Source organism: Galeopterus variegatus, unplaced genomic scaffold (genome assembly GCF_000696425.1).
Source record: "Galeopterus variegatus unplaced genomic scaffold, G_variegatus-3.0.2 Scaffold774, whole genome shotgun sequence".
NCBI lineage: Eukaryota > Metazoa > Chordata > Mammalia > Dermoptera > Cynocephalidae > Galeopterus > Galeopterus variegatus.
This window is the reverse complement of record NW_007726885.1, coordinates 281,083-297,051: the sequence shown is the minus strand read 5'-3', so window position 1 is coordinate 297,051 and position 15,969 is coordinate 281,083. Positions and strand designations below refer to the sequence as shown.

At 42.1% G+C, this 15,969-nt stretch overlaps 3 protein-coding genes across 10 annotated transcripts in view; all 3 read right to left on the bottom strand.

Moving 5' to 3' along the window:
• Positions 1 to 71: 71 nt before the first annotated feature.
• CHMP4A (charged multivesicular body protein 4A) lies at positions 72 to 3,372 on the bottom strand. The gene is given in 6 exon segments (XM_008572322.1): positions 72 to 387; positions 813 to 948; positions 1,118 to 1,232; positions 1,662 to 1,839; positions 1,926 to 2,072; positions 3,219 to 3,372. Coding segments are annotated over 6 exon segments (789 nt in total). The 3' UTR covers positions 72 to 328.
• MDP1 (magnesium-dependent phosphatase 1) lies at positions 72 to 5,966 on the bottom strand. Of its 6 annotated transcripts, XR_550446.1 has the most exons (11): positions 5,584 to 5,958; positions 5,408 to 5,468; positions 5,227 to 5,337; positions 4,787 to 4,894; positions 4,594 to 4,689; positions 4,270 to 4,429; positions 1,926 to 2,072; positions 1,662 to 1,839; positions 1,118 to 1,232; positions 813 to 948; positions 72 to 387 (listed from the first exon to the last, which is right to left on the bottom strand). XR_550446.1 is itself a non-coding variant. In XM_008572323.1 (6 exons), the coding sequence occupies exons 1-6, from the start codon at positions 5,618 to 5,620 to the stop codon at positions 4,258 to 4,260; spliced, it is 585 nt and encodes a 194-aa protein (XP_008570545.1). In that variant the 5' UTR covers positions 5,621 to 5,955; the 3' UTR covers positions 4,219 to 4,257. The 6 variants fall into 6 exon arrangements, 4 of the variants coding, with proteins under 4 accessions (XP_008570545.1, XP_008570546.1, XP_008570547.1 ...); XR_550447.1 differs by lacking the exons at positions 72 to 387; positions 813 to 948; positions 1,118 to 1,232 and having other exon boundaries at positions 1,754 to 1,828; positions 4,604 to 4,689; positions 5,584 to 5,954; XM_008572323.1 differs by lacking the exons at positions 72 to 387; positions 813 to 948; positions 1,118 to 1,232; positions 1,662 to 1,839; positions 1,926 to 2,072 and having other exon boundaries at positions 4,219 to 4,429; positions 5,584 to 5,955.
• A 554-nt stretch (positions 5,967 to 6,520) lies between these two features.
• The window catches only part of NEDD8 (neural precursor cell expressed, developmentally down-regulated 8), a 12,166-nt gene continuing 2,717 nt past the window's right edge, over positions 6,521 to 15,969 (bottom strand). For all 3 annotated transcript variants that reach the window (XM_008572320.1, XM_008572321.1, XM_008572318.1), the window contains exons 2-4: positions 7,831 to 7,878; positions 7,580 to 7,662; positions 6,521 to 6,895 (exon numbers count right to left, since the gene is read on the bottom strand). In XM_008572320.1, the coding sequence (XP_008570542.1) occupies positions 6,799 to 6,895; positions 7,580 to 7,662; positions 7,831 to 7,878 (228 nt within the window). In that variant the 3' untranslated portion in view covers positions 6,521 to 6,798. The remainder of the gene's footprint in view (positions 6,896 to 7,579; positions 7,663 to 7,830; positions 7,879 to 15,969) is intronic.

Sequence of the window (15,969 nt, the reverse complement as noted above, 5' to 3'; positions counted from 1 at the left end):
GTTGCTTGAAACAAGGTCTGACAACCAGGGGAAGAGTTTCAGGGGCAGACAAGGAAGTATAAACATCAGGGTTCCATCTGTCCAGTTTTATTGGGAACAAGGACACAGTAACTGCTTTCAAAGAGAAGGGAGCCCAGGGCTCCATAACCAGCAAGATCCTTCAGAGTTGAGCCAGGGATGGGAGGGCAATAGACGCCTTGCTCAGGCATGGTCACACTACCACCCTCAGCAGGACCTCCCAAAAAATCTATGCTCCTTTAGCTCAGCACTTGGCACTTAAGGAAAAGTGATCAACAGAGGCAGCATAAGAAAGACGAGCCCAGACTCATCAGGATACCCACTCAGTCAACTGCTTTAGTGCATCTTCGTCTTCATCCACTTTGGAAGCTTTGGGGACAAGGATACCCAGAGAAAGAAAGAAGTGTTAAGGCCTCAGCAACTTCCAGCCATCCCCTGCTATGACACTCAGGGCCTGCTGAATTCTCTCTCCCCAGCAAAGAACCTAAAGGTTTGGTCCTTCTGCTTGCTGGGCTGCTGCTCATTCCCATAAGACCTTTGTGCAAAATAGAAAATGGTGCCTCTTGCTCCCAGCATTTGCAGCCCTAAACCAAGGTACACAGCTTGTTGAGTGGAGCACAGACTAGATTTCAGTCCCCATTCCCTTTTAGCCACGTGGCCTCATGCAGTCAACAACCTGCCTAACTGTAGCCCTCTCTGCCTGGCTCTTTTGAGGCAGAGTGGATGAAGAATAACTTTTGCCCATATCTCTCCACACTCTCAAGTCCTCAAGACAATAAAGTAGCCCTGGGTACCTGGCCCTGCAGGCAGATGTATACTGGGTACACTAGGCAATTTGATTGGAGGTTCTTCTTTCTTGTCTCCCACAATTAACAACTCCCGGGCCAATTCCTCCTGCTCCAGCTCCTCTAGTTCCTCCAACAGTTCATCCTGGATATGGGACAAGACTGTTCAAGATGAAGAAAGGAAACTTCTACTTCCAAAAACATACCACTTTTGGAGTTCCCTCCCAAACTTGCCCCAAGAGCCTCTCTTGGGCATTCTTTTTGGCCCACCCCATGCTTTCTCCAATATTCCCTGACCCCTCACCCCCAGTAACCTCATCCACATCATCTCCAAAGCCCACAGGCCGAGAAATGGCATCTGCGATCTGCTGGGCCACCTCCTGTTGTTCTGTGATGTCAGCCATCAGTTCATCCACCTTGTCAATGTCCCTGAGAAAAACATATACAGCCAAGAAATCAGGCAACAACCCCCTTGACTTTCTCATCTCACCTGAATGAACCTTCTCCTGCTTTGTGGCCTCACACTGATAAGCCCATGGCTCTCAGAAGAGATTCCTAGAAAATTATGAGGCAAGTTTGGGCAAAGAAGTAGCAAGGAGCTACATTGGAGAGCATAAGTTGGACTCCCTTCCCCAAGGATCTCAAAGAATTAGAGAAATCATCTTTCTTCCCTAGAATGCCCCTCCAGCAAAAGGATCTTCTTTCAGGAAGCAAGGAGGCAGGCAGAGGCCTAGCTGCCATAAGTATACACTGTAAATTCACATTCTGAGAGGCTTAAAAGCTCAAAGTATAATACCAAAGTATAATACCAAGCCACCCTCCCCAGAGGGTGGGTCACCTCCCCTCCCCCATACCCACATGTCCTGGTAGGCCTTCTTCATGCCTCGGGCAGCAAGCTCCATGGTACGAAGCACTTCTGCATTGCTGGTAGCATTCTCAAGGGCCTCACGCTGAAGCTCCAGGGTAGATAATGTCCCGTCAGTTTGTGCCAGCTGCTGTTCCAATCTTTTCTTCCTCCGCAAAGCCTGCAGGGCGGCTGACCCAGCCCAGACCCTGAATATCTGAGTCAGAAGCACCTGCTTCCCACCTGGGCTCTCCCCATTGCCTCCTTTCTCTTATTACCTCTCTTATTCTTGGTCCCGTGCTTCTTGGCCATTTGTAGCTCCTGTTGAATCTTCTGCTCCAGAAACTCCTGTTTCTTGATCAGTATCTTTTCTGTCTCCTTCAGTTGCTGTATTGCTGCTTCAGGGGTTGGCCCCTTCTCCTTCCCTGAAGAGTCCAATGGAGCAGGCCCATATTGTGTGAAGGAAAAATATTAGCCACTAATTATTGAGTGCACAGTATGTATGAGGTTGTTATTGCTAATCTCTAAACGATTCTCTATAATTAATGTACTATCTTTACTTTACAAATGTGAAAATGGGCACAAAGATTTTGACTACAATCACAACTAGTAAGAGATTAAGCAAGAATGGAAATGTGGCAGCATGACTTCCAAAGCCAATGTCCTTTTCACTATTTGAAACTACTGTTCAAGTCATTTCCAGTCATTTTTTATAATCATTATCCTAGGAGATGCCCAAGGTCCTGACACTGCAGGATCAAACTGAATAAAGTACAAGGGGCTAGAAGAAACAACAACAACAACAACAACAACAACAACAAAAAACTGTTCTCAATTTCTCTGTTCATCTTCGATACTTCTAACAGAGTCATTTTTCCAAATAGAAAATCTGATGGCCTTTGCTTGCTTAAAATCCTTCCTTGAGAACTCTCCATTACCTACAGGATAAAATCCAAAACTCTCTCTCTCTCTCTGCCAGAACTTCTTTTCTCTACATATACTGTACTCTTTCCTGCCTCCGTGTTTCTCTCAGGCTGTTGCCACTTCCTGGAGTATCTCAATTCTCCACTTGGCAAACTGCTCGCCTTCTGGATCACCACCCCCAAAGCCTACTTCTTTGTGCGTCCCTGGTTTTTCAGTAGCATCTCCAACATTTGAGTTTCTACATTACACTGTAAATGCCTGTTTTTGCTTGTTTTCCCCAACATATGTGAGAGACAAGAAGGTAGTCTTTCTCCTTTCCCTCATACCCCTCTTGCCCAGTACTAAGTAGCATCAATGTTTGGAAAGGACTGGATGAAGACAGTGGGAAACTCGTCCCCAGGCCTGTACAGTGGGAACCAGCACAGTCGCCACGCCCTCCACTCACGTCCCCTCCCTGATCTCGAGCTCTTGGAAGGCAGACGGGGGCAAGATGCCCTGACAAGGCGAGTCTCCTGGCACCGGAGCTCCGCCCGGCTGGGCTTTTCGGGACAGCTTGTCTCCTGGGTCTCTTGCCCTGCCAGCGCCGCGGTCTCCCCTCCCCAGCTCTGGCCAGCAGCTCCTGGCCAACCAGTCTAGCCCAGGCTCACCCCTCCCGAAGAGTCTGCCAAGACCACTCATGGTGAGCTCGCCTCTCCCGCCTCCGCCCCTCGGCGTCCCTCACACTTCCGCCTTGCTCCTGGGAGGTGACGTCTCATCACCGCCCGCCTTAACCAATCCCTCCTTAAGGCGCTGCGGCGACATCAACAGGCGCAAATAAGGCCACTGCTGTCACGTGAGCCCGGCCACCAGCCCCACAGCACGCACTCCTCTTAAAGCGGCCGCTTCATTTACTCCTACCTAAAAAGGCCTCCCCACCCCAACCCCAAACAAGGTATTAGTCCCCTGGAAGGAAATGTGCAGCTTAATGACACCCCACTATATGGGGCTGGTGGAAGAGTTCTTCATGCCCTTTACAGAGCTCAAGAAAGGGTTCGTACAGGTTCCAGCAGAAGGGGATCACAGTTGATAACATAAAATCTGCCCTGATCAGGTCAGCAAAATTATAATGCCTTGGGAGGTCTGGGATAAGTCAGTAGTCTCATCCACCAGTCCTGGAAAATGTTATCATAGGACCATTTTTACTTAGAAGCAGACATAATAGTACCAGAAAACCATAAAATAACCTAGAATGCTTCTTGTAACCCTTACCCCAGATCCCTGCATGTAGAATGGTAACCTAGTAACAATCCCAAACCTAAAGTCACGTACAACCAATAGAAAACCTGATGAAGTAATTAGGTGGGATTGTCCTCTTTCTTTTGATCCTTCCCCCTTCTTGTGATTATAAAATGCTAAGCTCTGCTGGCCCTCTTCAGAGCACATTTCTCAGAGGGATCTCCCCAGTTGCACTTATCATATTGGCTCAATGAAATTTGTGCTTTATATGTTCGGCCTCAATTTCTTTTAGGTCAACACAGTCTTGGGGTTGCCACAAGTTTATATGGCAGACCATGATGCAATCTAATGTCTCACACTCTGATCTTGGCACCTCAGGACAACCACCCCCAGTTCACAGGCTAGAAAAATAAAAACAACCCACGCTGTGGGTAAGATCTCTTCTGTCATACACAGATACACTTTAATAAATTACAAATGCACCTGAAAATGCTTTCTTGATTTCCTTTCAGTTTTAGGCCTCAAATGAGGCTCATTCATAGGGCTGGACCTCAGGGCCCAATCTGGGCTTTTGCAAACATCTCTAATCCTTGAGTTAAGGCTTGCAGATTCATTCCGTTTTGGACGTGAATGCAAGTAACACCTAGAAAGAAAAAGAAGTCACATTTCATCAGGCTTTCAGGGCTCCCCATTATTACTTCCACCTTCTGTAGGTGTCATCTGTCATGCAGACTATCCACCCTGTATATATCTACCTAATTCCTCCTAGAAACCCTTTCTCCTCATTCCCCCAATGGTTATCCTCACCACTCAGTACCCAGTTTGCTGACATCTACAATATTCCTCCTCTCATCATCAAAGAAGATCATCTGGGAGAAAGGAACTCCAGTCTTCTGCTGCAACCTGTGCAAAACAGGGCAGGGGTAACCAAGCTGGCATCTTGGCTCCCCCAGCCTCTCTGGTACTTTGTCTCCCTGCTCCTACCCTTACCTCTGCATACCTCTCAAAGTGTGTGACCTTGCTGCCCGGATAGATTTCCCGATGAACAAAGTATCTGACAAGGTCAAAGAGCTCCAGTAGCTGGTTGGCCCCTTCTATCTCACTTGTCCTGCAAACATGTGTAACAGATGGGTTTAGGAGAGTGAAGGGCGAGGGCTGCCAGCAAAGTTAAGAATAATGAGGAAATCAACTTGCTGTTTTTCCAGGACGGATAGGCATTCTCGGCCTTAATTCAACTCCATAGCCTTGTCTGACACGATGGGTGCTGAGCCAATATTTAATCATTCAAAGGCACAGGAGAGGGTACAATGAGAAAAAATAGGCAAATACTTGCAAATTTGCACCTCCTAAATTTTGTAGCCGAGGGGTTACAGAAGAGGTCTCCTAATACATGTATCCTTCAGCATTAGACGGACAGTTTTTGTCAGTCGCTCTTCTTACCGTGAAGCGGCCGCGACCGGCACCCCAAGGCCGTGCAATCGTTCCAGGACTTCAGGCACCTCTGGGTACAGTCGGACGTTCTGGCCCCGCCTATCTCGTACAGTCCCATCACTGGAGAGGGCGAGAATGCGCTCAGTTGCGGCCGGCCCCGCCTGGTCCCAGTCCTCTCTCCCTGCCTCACCTGCTCTTGTAGAACGGGGGATCTACGTGCGTGTCGACCCAGAAAGGCCAGAGCGTGTAATCTGCGAGAGGAAGCGGGGAGAAAGTTCAGCCTCGCGGGGCGCAGGGACTCGAGAGCTGCACCGGGGTGTGCAAAAGGAGAGCGCCCTGCTAAACTCTCCGCTCCCCGTCCCTCACCCAGATCAAAGACCGCGAGCTTCGGGAGCCGCGCCATGACCCGCGCCCGCAGGCTGCGCGCTCGGAGTGCGAGCCTCCTCCCGGCTGAGGTCCGGCTGCTCAGGAGGGCGCCCTGTTTGACATAGAGAAACGGCGACTAGAGTGTCGCCACGCCGAGAGCGGGCTGTCAGCCTGGCGATGGCGCAAGAGCGCCTTCTGATGCTGGACGGGGGAGACGACTGCCGCAAGGTACCGGCGCTACAGCACACAGAATCACAGGAGTCAAGTCTTCAAGGTACCGGCCACAGGCATCTTCCCTTACTTCTCCATTCCACCCAGCCTCGCCAGATTCTAAAGAAGCCAGGAAAGGCAAGCTTTTTCTTCTGGCTCCTCTCACTTTATCATACCAATTGAGACCTAAGTGATCCATACAAGTCACCCCTCATGCAACCCCTCTCTATATCAGGCTCTTGAGAGGGTGGAACCCAGAGCCCTCACTCAGCAAGATTCCAATCATAAAGAATGTAGTGTCTTCAAAGCCCCTGAGGCCCTTTTCCAACCAGGCCCAAATGTCCAGTAGAACCACAGTGGAAGAGAACTCACTCTCCTGGCTTCCACCATCCAGGAGAGTAGCATGCCCCTAGATGTGTAATAACCAGTTTTGGGGGAGGAACTAATTTGTAGTATTTGCCCATTTCTGTAAACATTTCTATCATGGCCAATTTCAAGCTACCAACAAGAAGTCAATTAACATGTTGTTGGGAAGAGATCCAGTAATTTGCTCTCATGAGCCGGTATGAACTGGCTCCAGCACACCACTGAGAGTAGGCTTTCCTTGAGTCTGATAATCCCACTAAGAGCGACATGCTTTCCATTGTCCCACTCCTTCAGCCTGGTGTAAGTGGGTGAAAACTGGGTCCATTCTGACTTCAGTCACATTTATGCAATATAAGAAAGATTCCAGGAGGCCAGGAAATATTTTATTGACAACTAGGAGCATAGCTATAAGACAGGGACACACACAGGACTCTCTGCAAACTAAAACCCAATAGCCAGCAAGGGTCCTCTGGGCCATGAACACTGCATCTTGGGGTCCTCACAGTCTCCCACCAGTAGACACACAAGACTGGGCATCTAGGGGAGGGGGGGCAGTGGCTCTGGTGACCCAGAGTGAGAAGATATATGATGCCTCATTATGAGCGACAGGATAAGGAAGGAACACGGAGGGAGGGTCCATCACTGCCTAAGACCTCCTCCTCCTCTCAGAGCCAACACCAGGTGGAGGACTGAACCACCTAGGATCTTGTAATCAGCTGCTGTTTTCTCATCATTCCTGCAGGAAAAGGAGGAAAAAACAAAAACCAAACAGCATTAGAAATACCATCTAGAATAGGGGTTCTAGATCTCAGTAAGGGGATCTGAACCCTTGATCTTGGTGTTATCAGCACCATGGTCTACTGAGTGAGCTAACCTGCCAGCCCCAAGAACAAGGGTTCTTAACCTGGGTTTCACAGGTCTCTTTGGGGTCTGTAAACTTGGATGAGAAAAAAATTCCATCTGTATTTTTACTAACCCCTAATTGAAATTTAATATTTCTTTTAATTTTGGATGTAGGCAAATAGTATTAGCAATGAGTAACTTGTCAACAATAGAAATTAGATATTTTCATATCACATTACAACTGTTTGTATCTTGAAAATCTTTCAAAATTATGGTTATTAGACCCACCATTAGATCTTATTTAATATATTAATAAAGAAGCACATATATTACTATATCACAAATTTGTTTTAGTGTTTTGATAATTGTACGTCAATATAATTAGTTTCATTTCTAATTCTATATTTTTAATTTTATGCCTGAAAAAGCTTTATTTTGAGAAGGGGATAGGCTTTACCAAATTGCCAAAGGGTCTAAGGCACCAAAAAAGTGAGGCAGGCTTGATCCACCTCCAGTAGCTGTCCCCTTCTTATCTTCACAGGAGATTGCCAGGCCCTCATTCTCACCCCAAACTCACATCTGTTTGCCACTGTAGATGAGCCGCTGCTGTTGTGGGGGGATTCCCTCTTTCTCTTCCACACGCTCCTTGATTCTTTCAACCTTTAGAGGGACAAGCAGTCAGAGAATGCTCAGGGGGAGGACCACAGAAATGGGAAGAACAAGGGCTATGCAAACAGCATGAGAATAAAAGGACCAAGTTCATAAGCATACTCAAACAAATGTACATGGCAAGGAGAAGGGCATGAAGAGGTGTTGGGCGTACATCACCTTGTCTGTGGGTTCAATGTCAATCTCAATCTCCTTTCCAGTCAGCGTCTGAAACAGGCAAGGGTTTCGTGAGTCCTACAGCCCAAAATACAATTTGTTTTCTAGGTAAAACATCCTGTCCTGGTCTCTAGGGACCTACTGTCTTCTGAGAGATACAAATTCTCAGCAATGCTGCTTTGGAGAATCAGAATGCTTTGACCATACCTGTATCTGTCAATCATTTTCAGGTTGTGGACAACTTGGTAGGGCAAGATTCTGTTAACCATCTGATCCTCTTAATTCCACAAGTCATCTTCCTTTGCCTCCACTCCCTCCAAATCAGTAAGAATGTTAGAATTCTTTTGGATGATACCGCAATGAAAGATACCCTAAGGAAGGTAGTCTATCAAGTCAGAGGGACCTTGTTCTATTATAAATATCAACACTAGAAATCAACATTAAGATAATTCAAAGAATTCTCAAGGACACCAGTAATCACCTCTGACCAGTTTTTAAAGAAATACTAGAATGCAACATCACATTCTCACATATCCTCTTGACTTCTACTTAAATCCTAAATTGCAGCTCTTGTCTTCTTAGTTCTTCCACAGGGTAAGGGTTGCTGATATCCAAACACAATAATTATACAGACTCTACAGTTATAAATGTTATGTTCCACCTAATCTAATTTCCCATTGTCCTTGCTTTTTTTTAAAGCTCTATCTGCACCAGGATGTACAGTGATCCAGAGCACAAACACACCATGCTCAGTCCAATTTAGAGGCATTTGTTTGCTTCTACTGCTTTCTTTGTTGGAATACTATAACCTTCAAAGACGCTCTAATATAAGATCTCCAATATGATGCCCAGACTTGTTCCTAGTGTACTTTATTAATACTTCCATTAATACCAATTACAGCTAGTTGATTAAGTGTTAAACTCTCCAACTTTCATTACAACTTCCTACAGGACAGCAACTGTTTAACTCATCTCTGTAACACAAACACAAAGCACAGTGTTTGACATATAAGAAATCAATAAATATTTGTGGAAGGGCTAAATACACTGATGATCACGTTATGATCACAGCCAACATTTATTGAACACTTTTTTTTTTGGCAGCTGGCTGAACACTTTTTCTTTTTTTCTAAAAGATGACCGGTAGGGGGATCTTAACCCTTGACTTGGTGTTGTCAGCACCAAGCTCACCCAGTGAGCTAACTGGCCATCTCTATATGGGATGTGAACCCATAGCCTTGGTGTTATCAGAACCACACTGTCCCGAGTGAGCCACGGGCCGGTCCCCCAGCTGAACACTTTCTAAGGGTCAGAAATTATACAAATGTCTTATATGCATCACCACATTTATTCTTTCCAAGTATTTGAGATATGTATTATTACTATTTCCATTTTATAGATGAGGAAAATAGGAGTTGGACAGGTTAAAAAACATACCTTCGAAGTCAAAAGTGGAGAGTGGATCCAAACACAGATCCTCTGGCCCCAGAGCCCTCTTTTAGCTCTGGACTCTGTACTGCCTGAGTCTAGCTGGTCTAATAGTGGGACCCAATGTAAACTCCTTCAGTAGCTCTCAAAATAACCTATGGTTTCTACTTATGTTATTCAGTCTTTGGCCATTTCACCCTGAATGTGCCCTATCTCGTCTGATCTTGGAATCTACTTATGGTATTCACATAGACCAATATGAAGAAAAGACTTAGAAAATTTCTTGGCCACAAGAATAATTCAATATTAGTACATTTCCAAAAATGCAGGAGCAACTCCTTCAGGTTTACCTGTTTGGATGCAAAAGAATAAATTATGAAATTGATTCTCAAGTTTCTATCCCAACCCACGCTGGTCTCTGAAAATTTTCAACAGTCTTTGGTAAAATGAGAAAAATAATGATAACAGTGAGATTTCCATTAAATTAAATATACTCAGATGTTAAAATTTCCTTTTATGAAATGATGGTGACAATATATGGTAATTTTTTTAAGGCCATTACCTGACAAAATGCAAAGTTTGCAGTTCCTGTGTTGTCCATAAACTATATCACTTTATTGATCTTAATACTTTAAATGCACAGATTTTTCAACCGGACAATTCCATTTCTAGGTAACTAACATGGAGGAAAAACTTGAACATGTATCCAAAGAGGCACATGTGAGGTTTATTGCAGCGCTGTTTGTAAAACACTAGAAATGACCATTAATAATAAAATCATTAAACTATGGTACATGCATAGAATGATATATTATACAACAGTTTATACACTAACAAGGAAAGATCTAAATAGTGTATAATTATATATCATTTTCTATATACAGACATATATACATGCAAGAAAAAAGGATTAGGAAGTATTACATCTCATAACAGTGATTATCTTAAAGAAGGGGAGTAGGGCTGAGGGGAGGGTATATCGAGGGTGACTCTCCCTTTACCTGTACTTTTAAAAGTTTTTATATAAATATTTTCCTTTATTACATGAATGTTAATAAATATTCATTTTGATTTGACAAACATTTTTAAAGAGTAAAAAAGATTCTAGGGAAGGTCTAGAGCTGCTCTCCCAAAAGTAAGATGCTTGGACCTTATGACAAAAAAAAAAAAAAATTACTGGGTTGAAAAATCTAAAACTCTAGGACTGGCTCTTTGTGTCTGAAATTGACTGTAGGGGCCCCTAAATATATCCAGAGAGCAATCTGGCAATATCACATCCCAACAACAACACTTCTAGGAAAATAATCATGACTATGTCCAAAAATATACCTACAACGATGGTCATCATAGCCTTTTGATACTAAAAAATTAAAAACACAGGGGGCTGGCTGGTTAGCTCAGTTGGTTAGAGCACAGCCTTATAACACCAAGGTCAAGGGTTCCCATACAGCCAGCTGCCAAACAAAGAAAAATTACAAACACAGTCTAAATATCAAACAACTGAGGGTTATGGTACAACCACAGAGGGAAAACTACACAGTCCTCAAACAATGTTTAGGATAACTAATTATTTGAAATATATTAACAATGTATACGTAATTTAAGAAGAAAACAAGTTAGATTATATAGAGTATAATTCCAATTTTGTAAAATCAACATATGGGCATTTAAATGTTTTCAAAAAAAACCTTGGAAAGATATATGAGGGTACTTCGTAAAGTTCACAGAAAGATTCATATTATCTTTTTTTTTGGTGGCTGGCCGGTATGGGCATCTGAACCCTTGACCCTGGTGTTACAACACCGTGGTATAACCAACTGAGCTAACTGGCCAGTTCCGTATTATCTTTTAATTCTATTTTTCCATGAACTTTTTAAAGAACCCTCATCATCAGTGCTTTTATCTTGGGTTGTGGGATTATGGGTGATTTTAATTACACTATTTGTGCTTTTCTATATCTTCTATTTATTATACTGTGAATGTGAATATGTTGTAATGAGAAAAAAAATTATTTAAAAAACGATGTCCTTGATTAGGGTATAAGAAAAGATTCCATAAACAGTACTGTCCAATAGAAATGTAATGCAAGGGCCAAGCCCGTGGCGCACTTGGGAGAGTGCGGCGCTGGGAGCGCAGCAGCACTCCGGCCACGGGTTCGGATCCTATATAGGGATGACCAGTGCGCTCACAGCACTCACTGGCTGAGCGCGGTGCGGCCGGTCTCAAAAAGGACAAAAAAAAAAAAAAAAAAAAAAAAAAAATGTAATGCAAGCCACGAAAACAATTTTAAATTTACCAGTAGCCACCTTAAAAAAGTTGAGGTTATCCCCATACCAGCCAGCTGCCAAAAAAAAAAAAAAAAAAAAAGAGAAGCTAATTTTAATATTAAAATCCCAATAAATCCAAAATATTATCATTCAACATGTAATGAATACAAATATTATTAATATATTTTATATATTTTTTTCTAACCAAATCTTCAAAATTCTGTGTGCATTTCATACTTACTGCACATCTAAATTCAGAGGTCAATTTTCAACTGAAACAATTAATCTGTATTTAAATTTCCTAATTCACAATTGAAAGAGTAGATTTATATATCCAAACTGTTCCAAACATACTTAAAAGTTTTCCAATCACTGAATTAAGTTTCAGTTTTTAAATTTAAATTAAGATTTCAATTCTTCAGTCTCACTAGCTACCTTTCAAGTGCTCAATAGCCACATGTAGCTAATGGCTACCATTTTGGACACCACTCAAACATTTCAGCTAAAATATTAAGCAACAATAAAATTAGAGTACCTCATTTTGTAACCCCCCAATGAAATAATGGATCTAGGCAATGACACATCACAGAAAGCAAAAACACCTGACAAGCATATACCACACTACCACCTATGAATTGTTCTCACACAGAGCACACACAGACTAATCAAGCCTCTAGATCTAATTACCAATTGACAGGAAATACAGAGGAAAGAGGAATATATTAAAGATAACATGGGGATGTAATCAGCAAAATTCAAACTGTAGGAAACTCTTTGAGACAAACAACCTAGTTTATTCAATAAGAAAAAATGGGAAAAGGGGGAATCTACAGATTTAAAGAGTCTTAAAATACCTATTGGCCAAATGCAATGTATGGATCTTAGTTGGATCCAGATTCAAATTGTAAAAAACAAATGAGACAACAGGGTGATTTGATGACAGTAAGAAATCACTTTCAGGGCCGGCCCATGGCTCACTCGGTAGAGTGCGGTGCTGATAACACCAAGGCCACGGGTTCGGATCCTATATAGGGATGGCCGGTTTGCTCACTGGCTGAGCGTGGTGCTGACAACACCAAGCCAAGGGTTGAGATCCCCTTACCGGTCATCTTTTTAAAAAAAAAAAAAAAAAAAGAAATCACTTTCAGTTTTTTAGGTGTGCTAATTATGTTTATGTTAGTAAAAAAAAAGTTATTTTTAACGGATAAATACAGAAACACACACAAATAATATATGCTATGCTATCTGGGTGTGTAAAACAAATCAGGTAAAGGGAGGTGGCCATGAGACGATAATTTTTGAAGATGGGTGAAGGGTAGATATGACCTTCTCTTGTTGTTATGTATGTTTGAAATTGTCTGTAATTAAAGTTGTTTTAAAGTAAATGAACAATTTAAAAAGATACTCTTAGGTATATCATGCCATATTGAGTTTCTTCCTTCAAATCTGATCACTATGATCTGGCAACACGTTGAATGCTATTTAAAAGTACATGATGATGGGGCTGGCCCGTGGCTCACTCGGGAGAGTGTGGTGCTGATAACACCAAGGCCACGGGTTCGGATCCCTATTTAGGGATGGCCAGTTAGCTCACTTGGGTGAGCGTGGTGCTGACAACACCAAGTCAACAGTTAAGATCCCCTTACCGGTCATCTTTAAAAAAAAATAAAATAAAAAAAAATAAAAGTATATGATGAACCTAAGCCTAACATACTGCTCTAGGCAGGAGGAGATACAAAAGTGATCCAGTCTTGCCAACAATCTTTTTCAGGTGAAGATTTACAACCAAGAAACAATGAGACATAAAATTAATAGAACAAACCAGTACACAAGGAAGTACCATATTGAATATTATTGTCCAAATACAAGGGGTAATGATGAAATGCTATGGTGCATGAAAATCAATGTTGATCAATTTAAATCTGAATGAGATAACACACCCATTATAATGGCTAAAATAAAAATGAGGCATTAGCAAAAATTGGCAAGGGTGCAGAGCAACTGGAATGCTCACCTACTGCAGGTAGAAATGTAAAATGGTACAACCCCTTGGAGGACTGTTGGGCAGTTTCTTTTTAGAGTTACAGACATCTACCACATGACCTAATAATTCCATTCTTAGATATTTACCCAAAGGAAATGAAGACATATGGGGGGGCCAGCCCATGGCTCACTTGGGAGAGTGTGGTGTTGGCAACACCAAGGCTGCGGGTTCAGATCCCATATAGGGATGGCCGGTTCACTTTCTTTGGAGAGTGTGGTGCTGACAACACCAAGTCAAGGGTTAAGATCCCCTTACCGGTCATCTTTAAAAAAAAATAAAATAAAAAAAAATAAAAGTATATGATGAACCTAAGCCTAACATACTGCTCTAGGCAGGAGGAGATACGGATCCTATATAGGGATGGCCGGTTTGCTCACTGGCTGAGCGTGGTGCTGACAACACCAGGCCAAGGGTTGAGATCCCCTTACCGGTCATCCTATAAAAAAATAAAAAATAAAAAAAATAAAATAAAATAAAATAAAAAAAAAAAAAGGAAATGACATATATCCACAAAAAGACTTGTATAACAATGTTCATAGGTATCTTATTCACAATAGCCAGAAACTGAAAACAACCCAAATGTCCATCAACAGGACAATGGATAAAGAAATTGTGATAGTCATCCAATGGAATACTATCCAGTAGTAAGAAGGAACAAACTATAGATATATACAATGATAAATATTATGCTGAGTGTAAGAAGTCAGACACAACAATTATATATAGATGTTCCTTGACTTAGCGATGGCATTAACATCAGATAAACCAATTGTTAAGTTTAAAATATTGTAAGCTGAAAATACAGTTAATGCATCTAAGCTACTAAACATCACAGCTTAGCCTAGCCTAACTTAAATGTGCTCAGAACACTTACGTTAGCCTACAGTTGGGCAAAATCATCTAACACAAAGCCTATTTTATAAAAAAGTGAATATCTTAGGTAACATTAAAAACTGTGCTGAACATGAAAAACGGAGTGGTGTATGGGTACTAGAAGTACAGTTTCTACTGAATGCTTACTGCTTTTGTACCACCATAAGGTCAAAAAATCTTAAGTCAATCATTCTAAGTCGGGACTGTCTGTATTGTATAATTCCATTTATGTAAAATTGGTTAGAGTGCAGCCTTGTAACAGCAAGGTCAAGGGTTTGGATCCCCATACCAGCCAACCACCAAAAATAAGTACATAAATAATAAAGTTCTAAAACAAACAAAACTAACCTATCGAACTTTTTGGAGGTAAGAGTGAAAATGTTTTAGATCTTGTAGTTACATGGGTGTATACTGTTACAAACTCATCAACATGAACCCTGAAGAATTATACATTTTATTGCATATTAAAAATTTTTTTGAATGAGAAAACAGGTTAAGATAGTAAATAAAGACAGTTGCCAAAGTAATCTGCAATGAGGAAATCAATGCAGGATCTGGAGTTAGGGAGTAATATGATGAAAAAGAAGCTTAACAAAGACTTGCACACTGTGGTTTTGTACACCATGTCTTGGTTTAGACTACACTTTAGAGAAGGTATGGGAGTAGGAAAATCTAGTTGGAGCTATCACAGGAAAATAAATATATAAGTTAATGAGACCCTAGAGCAGAATGAGGGTGTTGGGAATGGGGAGAAAAACTAAATAAAGTACAAAGAGGTTTCAAATGAAAAGTCAGGCCCTATAAAAGAGCACTGACTCTAAAGAATTGCATTCCAGATACCTGGTAGATAGATGGGATCAACATATGAGATGGCTATTGGAAAGATGGATTATGATAGAAGATAATACATTCAATTTTAGAACAACAGAGATGAGGAGACAAGAGAAGATATAAATCAGGAAGGATTTAATTCTAAAGGATTACAGAACGATATGGAAGAAGTCAGCTACACAAAGACAAGAGCTGAAAATTAATAATACACCAAGGAACCCTAATAAAACCTATCATTTATACAGTAACTAACAACTAATTGCTTTCATATGTATTTAATATAAAGAAAAGCAGCAAACAAAAAAAGAAAGAGACGCAGGACAGAGAGACCTGTTTGAAGGCAGAAAGGAAAGTGCGGCAGGAAGGAGACTGGCTATTTTAGAGCAGTACTAAATAAAAATGGATATAAAGAGGGCCGGCCCGGTGGCGCACTGGATAAGTGCGCAGCTTGGGAAGCGCGGCGGCGCTCCCGCCCGAGGGTTCGGATCCCACATACAGACCGGTTCCCGCTCACTGGCTGAGCGAGGCGCGGGAGCAGCACCAAGGGTTGCGATCCCGTTGCCGGTCCCCGGTCTGGTGCGGGGGCAACACTGAGGGTTGCAATCCATTGCCGGACACGGAAAAAGACAAAAGACAAAAAAAAAAAAAAAAAAAAAAAAAAAGGAAAAAAAAAAAAAAAAGAAAACCACAACCTTGCTT

What these genes read in the sequence shown, in the direction of transcription:
- MDP1 (XM_008572323.1), bottom strand. Translation starts at nt 5,620, where the DNA reads ATGGCGCGGCTCCCGAAGCTCGCGGTCTTTGATCTGG. An exon ending in CCCCCGTTCTACAAGAGCAG is followed by an intron (nt 5,338 to 5,407) that starts GTGAGGCAGGGA and finishes CGCCCTCTCCAG; the next exon opens with TGATGGGACTGTACGAGATA. An exon ending in CCGGTCGCGGCCGCTTCACG is followed by an intron (nt 4,895 to 5,226) that starts GTAAGAAGAGCG and finishes ACATGTTTGCAG; the next exon opens with GACAAGTGAGATAGAAGGGG.